The 13,525-nt window shown below is 48.8% G+C and overlaps 3 protein-coding genes across 3 annotated transcripts; 1 reads left to right on the forward strand and 2 right to left on the reverse strand.

Annotated features, from left to right (window-relative positions):
• Positions 1-3,855: 3,855 nt before the first annotated feature.
• N7466_007621 (Transcriptional activator of proteases prtT) lies at positions 3,856-6,099 on the forward strand (the record flags this gene model as incomplete). The annotated part of the gene is made up of 5 exons (XM_057167010.1): positions 3,856-4,073; positions 4,247-4,630; positions 4,702-5,115; positions 5,177-5,406; positions 5,468-6,099. The coding sequence occupies 5 exons, from the start codon at positions 3,856-3,858 to the stop codon at positions 6,097-6,099; spliced, it is 1,878 nt and encodes a 625-aa protein (XP_057020051.1).
• A 444-nt stretch (positions 6,100-6,543) lies between these two features.
• On the reverse strand, positions 6,544-8,605 carry N7466_007622 (alpha-amylase; the record flags this gene model as incomplete). Its single annotated transcript, XM_057167011.1, has 8 exons — positions 6,544-6,825; positions 6,939-7,326; positions 7,381-7,543; positions 7,603-7,831; positions 7,913-8,021; positions 8,127-8,242; positions 8,328-8,366; positions 8,447-8,605. 8 exons carry the CDS (start codon positions 8,603-8,605, stop codon positions 6,544-6,546), a joined length of 1,485 nt encoding a protein of 494 aa, XP_057020052.1.
• A 1,014-nt stretch (positions 8,606-9,619) lies between these two features.
• N7466_007623 (Glycoside hydrolase family 31) lies at positions 9,620-12,785 on the reverse strand (the record flags this gene model as incomplete). The annotated part of the gene is made up of 4 exons (XM_057167012.1): positions 9,620-11,336; positions 11,383-11,553; positions 11,615-12,022; positions 12,082-12,785. 4 exons carry the CDS (start codon positions 12,783-12,785, stop codon positions 9,620-9,622), a joined length of 3,000 nt encoding a protein of 999 aa, XP_057020053.1.
• Between the last annotated feature and the right edge of the window lie 740 nt (positions 12,786-13,525).

The raw sequence follows: 13,525 nt of genomic DNA on the forward strand, positions 1-13,525 counted from the left end.
GAGATGAGTCACAGTTAGTGTGCAAACTCGACCAATGCAGTGTCTTTCCTACTGCATCAATCTGCCTCCCGCCTCGGTCTCCGGTGTCGGCCTTGGATTTCAAACAGCCTCCAACGCTATGGGCCCCTGATTAAATTTAGTTCACCCATTGCCGGTTTTTCGTTTATTGCTCTTGTCACGAGATGCATATTCTTCAGAAACTGTCGGATTTAAATATCTTGCGTTGACCATCTTGGATCTGATAAATGCGTGGCCCAGGGGTTTTCCCGGGAACAGCCCTTGATGTACTCACGCACTTCAAACGAGATAACAACACATTCTTCATGAGAGGCATACGTCAAACTTTCAGATGTCCTGAGATGCACCTGCAACGAGGCTGCTTGCTTTTTGACTTTCGTTGCAAAGCACATGCCATGGATGCTTGCGCCCCGATGGTCCTGATTGTCCAGAGATTGACTACCTAACGCAACCCCCCCGACCTCTGATCGGCCTTTGATGAGCTGTCGCTCATCTTAGACGGTAGAAGACTCCAGAGGCGATGCAAGCGAAACTTCTAGCTTGAGAAGAGTATCGTCTCATAGGCAAGATACAATGGACACATCTTTGCATCGGTGGTTTTCAAAACAGGATGCTGAAGGTTGGAACCCCCAATGAGCCGCCACAAAAAATTGAATTCTGGAAGCATCTAGCCTTCAAAGGTCCAAACATTGAATGTTGATGCCGTCGTGTATAATGTCGAAACTCAATGTTCCCAAGGTTTGAACCCATGTTTCACTCCCAGAAATGTTGAAGTTTGTTCACATTGCAGGAATACATAGTCTCGAGGCCGGCTGGCGGTCCGCAATCTTGAGAAACTGCCCAGGTTCCCAATTGGTTAGCTGCTGCGCAGAGTCTGTTGTTTTGAGAACAAGAATTATCACTTACAGAATGAGAAGCAAGTTGAGAGGTATGTACCTGTGCATTTACTTGCACATTGGAGCCTTCGAGCGTTCTCAGGTTCAAAAAGCTATGACGAACACGAATCTTGGATTGACGCAATGTCCCTAATTCTTTGTTGTGTGGATTGAAATCACATGTGAACAACCTACTTGAATGGCACCCGAACTGAATTGAGATACGTACAGGTCAAGGCGAAATGAAATCGGATGCCGGCTCTTCGCTAACTAGTAGGTACAAGCGCGAGTTTGCTATCTCCCCCGTCCCAGGAAAGTCGGGCGTACGACCCTGAAAAGGCAAGAAGCCAATGTACAGTGACCTCAGGTTCAGCCCAGCATCGAAGCGAGCTGCGCCATCAAAATCCTGATTGCATGAAAATGATGACAACCGGAGTGATATGACTGGCAGCGTCGCTTTCCATCGGCAACCAAGGATGATAACGCCTTATCTCTGAGATTTCGAGACATGCGTTATTCGGAACATCGGACGGGTTGACCCGCTTCTTACGCTACGCCTTGGAACTTTGCTTATCTGCCAGGGAAGAAAACTTCTTTGTTCACAGCGACCAATCCAAGAGGTCAATGGGCGACTCGGGAAATTGGTTTCGTCAGTGGATTACGAGTGGCTTGCACCAACCCGCGAACTCAATGCATGGAAGCAGGATTGTTTTTTCTCGAGCCATGCAGTGTCATGCAGCGTGAACACAAAGCGGAAAGGAAAATATCTTATCCGCCAATAATAAATTGGCCTTCAAAGCCCCCGTCCAACCACGGGGGATCTTCCACCCGTGTTGATCATGACTGGAACAAAGCCCGATATGGATGCACCGCGATTGGTCCGATCATGCTGGACTTAAGTTTACTTGGCTGCAACATTGTCAAGTTGATTCAAATTATGGCCTGCATAAGCGCGCCCGGGGCATCTGTGAGAATCCTCGAATGTCCCATGTTGGGTGTTCCCATATTTCCCAAGTTGTTCTTTGTGTGATCCTTGCGCCTTTCAGAATCAACCATTGGACCCCAAGGCTAACCTTTCCGTCATTTGTTTGGATCCACCGCCAGGGTGGGCCTTGAGATCCAGACTTCCATCTCATTCTCGACTATACACTAACACGAACCCGGATACGACTGAGCGATGGCCGCTTACTAGGGCATTTATTGCTTGCCACTAGGCATTGCTTGACCTCTCTTGGGCCATCACCACCTGGCTTGGCGTGATCGCAGAAAAAGAGCACGAAATTTTCCCGCCCTATTAAGCGGCGACGGACGGCACCCCGAGAGAAATGGATCATGGCGATTATGGGTACATATGGGGTACAACGACACCTACCACTTTCGGCATATGCAGCCAAATCCTTCCTGAACTTATCCAACGCCCCCTCCTTCTCTATTACCCTTCTCCTCAATTTGATGGGCGGTAAAATTTACCCCAGAGTTGAGCGTGAGCGCAAACGAACAAGATAAGCCACCAACATATCTGTCGAACTGCAGACCGCTTCTTGTCTGTTCCCGAAATCGAACACAAAAGTGCCGCTATTCCTAAAAGTGGCTTACACTAACCTGTCTGCAGGAGGAGTTATCCGTATATTAACCCAAAGCCAGCAACCAAAGTGGACCTCGAGAGTGGGGACATGGTAAATGAGCCTCGGCTGTCATGTTCTATTTGCCCAACAGCAATTTCGAAAATGCGCGATTAAAGGGAAGGCGAAAAACCAAACGCCCTGGGTTGATTTACCACGATCTGGTCTCATATCGAGTTCATCTAAATGCAGCGGCTGGGGGCGGGAACCTGATAAGAGAACATGGCCACCTTTTTTTTTTTCTTTTTTTCCACGCGGCGACAGCGGAATTTTTAATTTTAATTTTTCACGTTTTAAAAAAGTTTTGGACTCTAACAATTGGGGCGGGTTTCCACGTTTCCCGTCCATAGGCAAATGCAGGCTAGACTTGGATCTAATTGACAAGTCGCTAAGGATAACACTAGCCTGGGGGGCCTATGCAGTAACCGGTTAGCCAGCCGGTGTTAGCCGGGTCTAGAAAGTTACAGAGTCGCATTGCTTTTGAACCTGCTCCTAATCCTAGACAATCCCAGATTATTCTAGCACAAATGACTGGACCGAAAAACAATTGCACATGCTTGTATCCACCATGATATGATATCAACCCCACTTTGCATGATTCCACTACCTTTTTGGATAGGATAATACATTGGAGTAATGCCTTGATATCGATGGGGGGGGGACGGGTTCGGAGATATCCGCTATCCTATGTAAATCCTCTAAGAGAAAAAAAAAATCCACAATAAGACTGGTAGATCAGGGGGGTGGAATAAGAGGAAAACACAATCCATGATAAGAGTTTCTGTCGATCAGATCGAGAATGGTGCCACATTCTAACTAGCCTCCTCTCAAGACTCTAACCCCTCTCCCGGAAAGAACGTTGTCGCTTTTCATCGGCGTGAACAGGGGGTCAAGGGGGGTAAATTCATCACCCCCTCTCGCCTAGAAGCAGGCACGGCCATCGCACTGTTTCTAGAAGCTCACCCAGACGTTTTAAGATTGGTGGATGCCTTGGAGATTACCCCAGGTCCGCGTCAAGTGGATCACGTACCTGCGCAGCTGGCGGAGTCCAAGATATCGTCAGTAGTGAGCGGCTTGTCGCAATTGGCTGCTCTTGTCTCTCTCTTTCTTTTGCTATCTGTTATAAGCCTTCGCCTCTCCACCTTTCCTTTGAATGATCTTCGTTGAACTTGAAACCTCTTGGCAAGGGTCCAATTACTGATCTCAGATCTTATTTCCTCTCGCCACATCCCGACCTCTCCTCCCCCTCATAACTCCTATTCTCAATCTCACTCGCTCCTCCAAAAGAAAATATACAGATCAAATGTTCCACGATTAATTCTCCACTTCAGTTCAGTGCAATGACGCGAACAGAACCTTCTCATAGCGCTTCGTCGTGGGAGACGAAAAGCATCGCCGCCACGGATGACGGCCACCGACTTGACTCGGTCGGCCAAGATTCTCGTCCCCGTGGCCGAATTCGTCGATCAATGACGGCTTGCAATACATGTCGCAAGCTGAAAACTCGCTGCGATCTTGATCCCCGTGGCCACGCATGTCGCCGCTGTCTCTCGCTTAGGTTTGTGCCTTTTTTTTCCTCTCCTTTGGTCCGGGATTTCCGAATCCTGGATCTCCACCCACTCGGCATCTACTTGAAGTAACCCAATGCAACCCAATGCAACATGGAAGCCTGCTCCAAGATGGAAATAATTAAGAATTCAGAGCGCGTCAAGCTAATTACTTCTTGTAAAGGCTCGAATGTGAGCTGCCCGAAACTCCCGATCGATATCAGGACGGTGCGTCTACCTGGTCCGATGCCAATGCTGCCATTCCTTCCATCGAGGAACGGCTTGTATCTTTAGAGCGTGGCATGGGCGAGATGATTCACCTAATGCGCCAAATGGTGAACCAGCCACCCGCCATTAGCACTCCCAATTTTCCGTCGCGAAATAACAGTATAGACGGCTCAACCGATAGTGCGCCGGGATTTACTTTGAAACCAGTCCAATTCATTCGGGATTTACAAGTCGAATGCTTCGGCGAGAGGGATCAGTTCCCTGCCGAAGGTGATCTCCTGGGTGATGTTGTGTCCCAGGGGATTGTAGATGCTAAATTATCATTGAAACTGATTGAACTGTGAGTCCCTGCCAAAAAAAAAAAAAAACGCTTGTTGGCTGCCTTTTTAGATTCTAACTAGCCATCTTCAGCTTCGTGGATTATTTTAGCCCTTGGGTCTCTATAGATCACTCATCAAATATTCAGCGGACAAATCCCTTGCTTTTCAATACTGCTTGTCTGTTAGCTTCCCGATATCTACCGGGAATGCCTCCAAATACTACTCATGACATCGCACTTCAAGTGCAACATGCTGTCACAAAAACCATGTGGAGAAAATCTCCCCTGACCAACGACTTGCTTCAAGCCCTTGCCCTCCTCTGTCTATATCCTACCTCTGGCCATAAAGAGGGTTTCATGGATGCCTGGTTGTTGAGCGGGATCTCAATCAATCATGCTTTGAATTCATTCAACTTTCTACACAGCCCCCCAGCCAAAGGTGTTCTACCCGGCGAGATGCTCCCTCAAATGCGTCTATGGAACACCTTCTGTCTTACTCATTTACAGTCAGTCTAAACCCCCTCCATCTACCATTGACGTGACCATCATATTAACCGATACCCCCAGTTCTGCACTCGGCTACGGACGCACAGTCAACGTGCAACCTCAATTTTTCGACCACTGTTCTCGCATCCTAGACCACCCTAGAGCCACCCCCGAAGACGGACGAATCGTCGCCGAGATCTCCTTATATCGAATTACCCTCAAGCTCCAAAATACACCCCAGCGCCTTCAATTTGCCGAAGTCGAGTACGAAGAACTCGAACGCTGGAAAATGGAATGGGCACATCTCCTTTGTATGTCTACCACCCTGTATCCTCTATCACTTTCAAACCCACTAACAAAAACACCCTCCAGCAAGCGAAGGCCAATCAACCCTCGAGCTAAGCATCTGGTTCTGCCAACTCCTCCTCCACAGAACAGCAACCCGAATCCAAGATTCCGACCGCCTGATAACCGAAATCTGCAACAACGCCCGCCTAATAATCTCCCGTTCAATGCAAACCCGCTTCTCCGCGGCCCCCGGCTTAATAGACCACGTCTACTACATTCTCGGCTACGCCGCCCTTACACTCTGCGACTACAACCCATCAGATCCACTAATCGACCAAGTCCGCGCGTTCCTCCTCCACCTCGCTCCAAGCAGCGATCATCTCTCCTACCGCATCGCCTTCATCGTCGGCGAAGTGCAGCGCCGATACTCTGAAGCCGCGACGGCTGATCACCAGTCTTCGCCAGCAGCTCTGAAGAGTGCCATGTTCCCTCGGAGCACGGAGGGTTTAGATCTGACTCAGCTTATTCCTGCGGCGGTGGCGGGTGGAATGGAGCCTGTTGACGGGTATGCCGTTTTTGATCAGATGATGCAGCCCGGTTATGGGGCCGGCCAGGGGGGATTTTCGGGCCCTGCGCTGTTTCAGCAGCATTCTGCGCCCGTTATGGGTGGAGCTATGCCCATTGGCCTGGTGCCAAGGGCTCTTCATGATTATTAAGTAATCTTTTCTTTTTTTTTCTTTTCTGGAGGGGGTGTCTAGGTTGAGTTGGATTATTTGCGTTATCATGTTATCATGTTCTTGTGGGATCGATTGTTGGGTTTCTTAGTAAATATCTATTTTGGATGGGAAAGGGCACGCTTTTTTTTTTCCTTCTCGATTTTTGTTGCACAGTTTCATTACTCCGTGTCGTCTCGGAGTGATCAAAAAAGACTCTTTTCCTCTTCTTTCTAAAAAACTTCTTTTCGTTCTCAACCTTGGTCGGGAAATGCCCTGTCCTCGGGAATGTCGAGAGTGCATCGTGGATTGTGGGCGAAGGCTTCTTGGGCTACATTCGTTTATTCGCGGATATTGGATATTGCATATATTACTTTGCGCCCGAAACTAACCCAAAACAAATCCAAACTCAATAAGCCACTGATAATGCATATACAAAGTCCAATCCTACGAGCAAAGAGTGGATCCACTGAGCTCGGAACTAGGGTACAGGATCCGAGGCTCTCCGCCACTCATAGGAACAGCAACTACACCACTATCGTCAACAGTAAGACTTGAACAGGTGAAGATCTCAGTAACAGCCAAGCCAGCCACAAAGCCCGTACCGGACAGGGAGAGTGTGTATTTGCTTCCACCCTCGCCGGCATTAGAAAGAACGGTGATGGTTTGCGTGCCGTCATAGCCCTTACGCATTGCCAAGGTATTATCATCTTGGTAGATTGGGTAATTCTAAGAACGCACACCCATATTAGTTCTTGCTTCGCTAGTGCGCAGCTACCATTCCAAGACGTAGGCCAAGGCTCTTGCTTGTTAAGGAGTGGGGTAAGTTTGAGGATACTGACCTTGTAAGTGATGTAATCCTCTGCCTGGTAGATGGCCTTATTTCGAATAGCATTCGCTTGCGCAATGAGCGTATACAACTCGCTACTGGTATTGTAACCCGACAGCCAAACAGCTTCACGATTATAGGGATCACCCCCGCCGTTATAGTGTTGTTCTTGTCCAGCATATATGATCGGTATACCATCCGACATGATGGTGAAAGTGGCGACGTTCTTGGCCAAAGACATGTCTTCCGTGTACGAGGCAAAGCGGGGGTTATCGTGGTTCTCAATGAAAGTTCCTAGAAGCGTTGAATCGGAGCAGTCGGGTTTCACAGTGTTGATCATGTCGTAGAGAGCACTGATGCTTCCACTAGTTGATTCGAAGGCTCGAAGAAGAGGGTAGTACCTGATTATTGTCAGGCCATTAGTCACTCCAAGCTGTAGCTCGCTATTCACTTACATTGGGTAGTCGAGAACACCATCCATGACTTCTTGGTACGGGCAGACTAGGGTCGGATCGCCGTTGTCCACCTCACCCACACAATAGACGCCGGCGGCAGTTTCGAAACCGGCCCAGAAATCTTTCTGGACTTCCATGACCGAGTCTATGCGCAGACCGTCGACTATCACGACCCCTTGTCAGTAATTGAAGTCTTTGATTCTGTCCATGGGTCGCTCTTACTAGAGTAATTGGAAACGAGGTCCGTGATCCAGTTGTTCCAGATATTTTGCACGGTGGTAGATTCAGTGTTGAGATCAGGCAAAGATACAGTCGTATCTCCTTCCCAGCACTTCTCCACCATAGTCAAGTTACTGTAGTCGGCAATCTCGCAGTAGGAGTGGAAGTAATCCTCTGAATCAAACGGGTTGAAGACGCTATAATCCACCGTATTTCCAGCCCCTGCATAGCCCTATGCCAGATAGACACAGTCAGTGGGGAAACTTGACATTGGTCTTTCATTTCTTTTTTTCGCGTCATTCCGGAGACTTACCATGTGGTTGGTCACAACATCGACCATGAGATACATGTTGCGATCATGGAGAGCTGAAGCAAGAGATTTGAGATTATCGGCGGTGCCGTAGTTGGAGTTGACGGAATAACTTTGCGCTGTTAGTCGAAAACGCGCCGCGTCGCGAGCATCAAAGGGCGATACTCCACAAACATAGAATGTTCAAATGTTCAATGTTGATTCGGAAGTTACTTACATGTCCTGTTGCCAGTACCCGTGGTATGCCTCCCCGTCCGCCGTATGTTGGGAGAGTTGCTCGGTGACCGGTGTGATCCAGATGGCAGTGAACCCCATTCCTTGGATATAATCCAACTTTTGATGTTATTAGCCCATGAGTTTTGGAAATCACCATTTTCAATCAAAAGATCTGACATTGGGGATTTCAAGGTTTACTTACCTGGTTGATGATTCCCTGCCAAGTCCCGCCACAATATATCTGCATGGAAAATCAGTTTGTCTACTTCAACCGAAGAGTATCTATTGAAAATTCAAAATTCAAAATTGAAATAAACATACCCCAACATCCGTGTCGCAAGTAGCAGTTATCGAGTTATCGGTGCGTGCAAACCGATCAGTAAGCATAAAGTAGATAGATCGAGTACGCCATTGTGCCGGAGTCGCTGCGATGGCCGAGCCGGCTAAGCTGGCGAGTCCCAAAAAACGCCAGAGAGACATGTCGAATGTAATATAGATGGTCAAGTATTCCGCCCTATGAATTGGAATAATAGTGATGAAGGAGATCTTTTATATCGAATTTGTTTCGTTATGTTGATTTGAAACAAGCTAAACATTTGAATCGAGCAAATTTAGATCCATCGGGAATAAAGAAGGATCAAGCACTGTGGAATGGATCGACCAACGAATACAGTAACGTAGTAGCGACCGGGAGAAACTAGCGTAAATGCTATGTAACCAAAAGAATTCGTGACTACCAACCCTTCACCAGAAATCAATTCGAGCAGGGGACTGAGATGGATTATATGCGATAAAAAGGGGGTATTCAGCCTTCAAAGCCAGACTACCAATAACCATGTCCCGGATACATCTTGTGTGATCAATAGTGCCCATTGAGTGACATGTGCCCTACCCACTAGTATATGAGGTAAGGATTATCCTGCAACCAGACAAAGTGACACATTCCCCCAGTACAAGTAGAGGACGCAATTCGCTGAATCTCAATTCCGGATTTGATTATGCAGGGTTCACAGCGGGCCACACATGTGATAGGCGGGGTCCCCGATGGCCAGGAACAGGCTGCAAGATCTTCGGGCTGAATTGGCAGATTGTTAAACAGGAGGAACGCGCTAATTGTTAAGATTTCAGGGTCATGCACGGGGTTGCAATGGGGGCTGGATGTCGATTGTTTGATTGGGAGTGGCTGGAACTTGTAACTTACACCGATGTCGATCGACACGGGACTCGTTTACCATTTTTTATTGATATTTTTCGTTACATCCTATTTTGGCTTTTAGCTTAAGGGTGAGAAGTCTTGGACTGCATAGATCAATCGATTCGATTCAATCTCTTGGGCGCTTTCATTCAGTTTTTAGATCTCACGTAAGCCTGTAAATTCAGATCCACTGGGACCACAATTCTGAATCTATGATCCTGAATTCTGAAACCTGAAACCTGGTAAATTCTGGATAGCAGACAAGATGTCGTTTTCATAATAACCAACGACGCGCAGGCCTACCACTTTAACACCCAGTTTTGGTCCCAAGCGCCGCCCTTGAACAGAGATTGCAGGCCGGTAATAGACAAGATGTGCAAATCGGCATTGTAAATGGCCGACGCCGACGAGACCTTCTTGCCATTCAAGGTGAGAGCCACAGATCCCTTACCGGTACTGAAACCCGCGTGTGGGAGTTTCAAGCCCGACACGGTGACATTGGCAAGCTGGTTTGTGTCTTTCCAGTTTCCATGAGAAATAGCCGAGATACCAGACTGGGAAGCCGTGAAGGAGACACTGAGTGTAGCACTGGGAGTAACACTCTCTCCGTCATCAAGGTACAGTTGTCCCGAGGCAGACTGGCTTCCATCAAGAGATGTCAGAAGTGACCATGGAGAGTTGCGGGCGTCGCGGGTAGTCAGAGCGGGTTCCTGCATGGGAATGATGCTGCCGCCACGAACAAACACAGGGATGTGGCCAAGAGGAGCGGAGATAGTGGTGTTCACTCCTGGCTGGGCATCAACGGCAGTGTGGTTGTACCAATCATACCAGATCTCACCCTGCTTGACACCGGGGAAGACTCCGCGGACGTAATCGACTTGCGGCTCGAGAACGGGAATCACCATGATGGAGGGCCCCAGCAAGAACTGGGTGTCGACGGTAGCCAGGGAGGGATCAGTGGGGAATTCCCAGGCCAGAGCGCGCATGACCGTCGAGCCGGTGGTGTGGGCCAGGTGGAAAAGGGTGTAGAAGTAAGGAAGGATGGCATAACGGATCTTCATGGCTGACTTGGATGCATCAATGACAGAGGCCCATTGGTACGGTTCCTGGCCGATAGTTGAGAGCTCGTTGTGGTTGCGGTAGAAGGGGAAGAATGCGGAAAGTTGCATCCAGCGGTTGCAGAGCTCCTCGTCACTGTTTCCATTGAAGCCGCAGGTGTCCACGCCGAACATGGGGATACCGAAGAGGGAGAACGACAGTGCCTGCGGGATAGAGAAAAACATATATGCCCACTTGGAAGCGTTATCACCACCCCAGTGACCTGCCCATTTGCCGGCTCCTGCGAACGTTGAACGGCCAATGATGAATGGCCGCTTAACCGAGTTCACCGCGAGTAGACCCTGGTAAGTGGCGTTTAGGATTTGGTAGCCCCAAAGATTGTGCACATCATATTCCGAAACACCGTCAACGTGTGTGGCATTCGGAGAGACAGCGTGGACAGCCAAGTCATGGCCTGTCTGATCGTGATTGATGACGTACGGGGGGTAGTTGATATCGCGCTTGCCCGGGGTAGGAGTAGTGCGAAGGTAAGGCGTCGTTGTGGTTGATTCGGTTCCGGCAGTGCTTGCAGCAGCAGCAGCCTGGCTCGAAGAACCTGCAATGGCGGATGCAGCTTCGGTCGCATTCGAGATATTGAATCCTTCGGGATAATCGAAAATAATATTTCCCGCTTCTCCCGGGAGTGAGAACGAAGGGTGGACCGGGTTCAAGGTCAGATTGTTGCTTCCGCAGCTTCCAACGCAGAAAGATGAGACTTCGCTCATGTCAATCCAAATTCCGTCAAAGGCAATCTTTTGGTGCCAGAGAACAAGTTCATTTGCCCAGTAAGCACGGGCCTTGGGATTGTGCCAATCAGGGAAAACTGTGTATCCAGGCCAGACAGCACCGATATAACTGCTTCCATCGGGGTTAGTCAAGAAGACACTGTCCTCAGCGCCGCGAGTATAAGGTTCATATCTGTGAACGTTAGCCTTGTTTGGAGAGCGGCGAAGATAGAACATACGCATCAGACGCGTTATTGGGGTTCGGCACGTAAATAGCAGAATCGACAATGGGAACATAGTGACGGCCACCATCGTGTAGTTTCTGTAGGAACTCCTCGCCCTCGGTATAGCCGAAACGAATTGGGTCGTTATCAAAATCGCGATAGGTCTTCATGTAATCAATATCGTTCCTATGCCAGAGTTAGATTGACGCTGGTGGAGATGAATTTACTGAAGGTTAGACGGGCTCACCAGAGAGTCTCCAAGGGAATTTCAAATCTCTCAAAGTTGGACAAGACAGAATCCATGACAGACCAGTTCTGGTATCCCCAGCGACACTGGTGGTAGCCAAATGCGAAGTACTGCTGCATCGCTGGAAGACCAATGGTACTGATTTGGTAGTCTCTGGTGACGTCTGCTTGGGTTGGTCCAGCGTAGAAAGTCAAGTCAATACTACCACCGATGGCACGCCAAACGAGACTTTCCGAGCGAGTAAGGACTTCTTGGCCGTGAGCGTTTCTCATAAACACACCGTGTGAATAGGAAACATAGTCCTTGGACTGATCAGCGTCATCACTGGATACCAGGGTGTGGCTACCCTTCCCATCGACCTCGTAGTAGCGGGTGTCGAGGTAGAAAGGATGAGATCCATAGATGTTACTGTATACGCGCAAGTCAGCCACAATCCCAACAACCAGGAAGCCACGGAAATAACTGACCCATCAATTGGGTCTCCAGTATCTGAAGCATAAAGGGTGAGTGTTGCATTCTCCAGAAGTCGCAATTGCTGAATATGCTCGCCGATTCCGTAAAGGTTGTAGTCACTGGGCAACGCGGTGACAAATTCAATAAATTGATTTTCAAACACCAAGGTAGAGCCAGTAGTATCAAATAGCACATCCTTATTAGACTTGCGAGTCACCTTGAGACCAAAAGATGGTTCATTGGTCCATGAGATCTCGAAGTCATTCAGTGCTTCAGATGTCCCTTGTTTATCAGCCTTGGCATGGGGCACCAGATCCTCGGGAAGCAAAAACCACGAAGAGTTCGAAGAGCTCAGATACGTCGGTGTAATTTGAACATTCAACCGATCTGTTGCAAGATACTTAACCGATAGATCCAATAAGTCCACGTCGGTTCCATATGCGTTGCATGCCTTGCCAGCTAACTTCAAGGTAGCCGTCAATCCATTGGAATCCTGGTGGACGTCCGATGCCTTGTAGCCAGGACAGGCAGACTGCGCGTTGATTGCCTGCGGATCATCGATATTGGCAATGAGGTTGGCTCCTACATCAGCTGCAGCGGGGACAGTGAATTGAGAGGATGCCGTGCTAGCGGTGGTGCTTGCTGCGTGAGTCAAGGTAGCTCCATAGGCAGCTTGAAATAGCCAAGCACTAGCTAAAACACCCGTAGATCGAACCATGGCTCCAGGCCTTTTCTTCAGAGCCAGTTGGGTTTGCTGGGAGAAAGATCACGGCTTTGGTCGTTGTACCTGGATTATTTCTCATGGGCACTGCCAGGGCCGGTACTTCTTATACCTTGAGATGGACCCTGGTAATTGAGGTACTAGATTCTAGGGTATGTCATAGCGTGCCGGTTTCCCCGAGCTTGAAAGTGACCGATGGGCTGTCCGTGAGTCTCGACGTTTGTTGTGCAGTGGTAAAACTCCGTTGAATTCCCGGGGGTGGCGGGATCGGCCATGGGGGTCGCATTCCTGGCTCCATTCGCGGGGGTAAAAGAAGATGAATACCTGCACCATGCAGAAATGATCGTCACGAAATTTGCATTGTTTGTGCAAAATTAGTTTAGTTTGCTCTTCGGAAAGAGTTGTCCAAGCGTTGTGTTGTGGAGCTTCGATGTTCCCGTGGGAGAAACTAGGAGTCTGAGCATTTGATTGGTCAATCGCCCGATAAACGGCCGGGTTACTTCCAGACCCTTGAGTTGCATGTTTACAACGCGGACACTGACAGGTCGACTGAGCAAACACAGTAGTCGGGAATTGATGCATGTAAGATCAAAGCTCGATGCAGGAGGTCGAAGAGGCTGAAATCTAATCTGGAAAGGGTATGGGGTAATAACGGCATTGTGTATCGGAACGAGCCCAGGCCTCAGGCCATACTTTAACCGATGTTACGTGCATTCTTTCTAGTCGACAATATGTAC

Source organism: Penicillium verhagenii, assembly GCF_028828195.1.
Source record: "Penicillium verhagenii strain IBT 33310 chromosome Unknown utg000007l_segment0_segment0, whole genome shotgun sequence".
Lineage (NCBI taxonomy): Eukaryota > Fungi > Ascomycota > Eurotiomycetes > Eurotiales > Aspergillaceae > Penicillium > Penicillium verhagenii.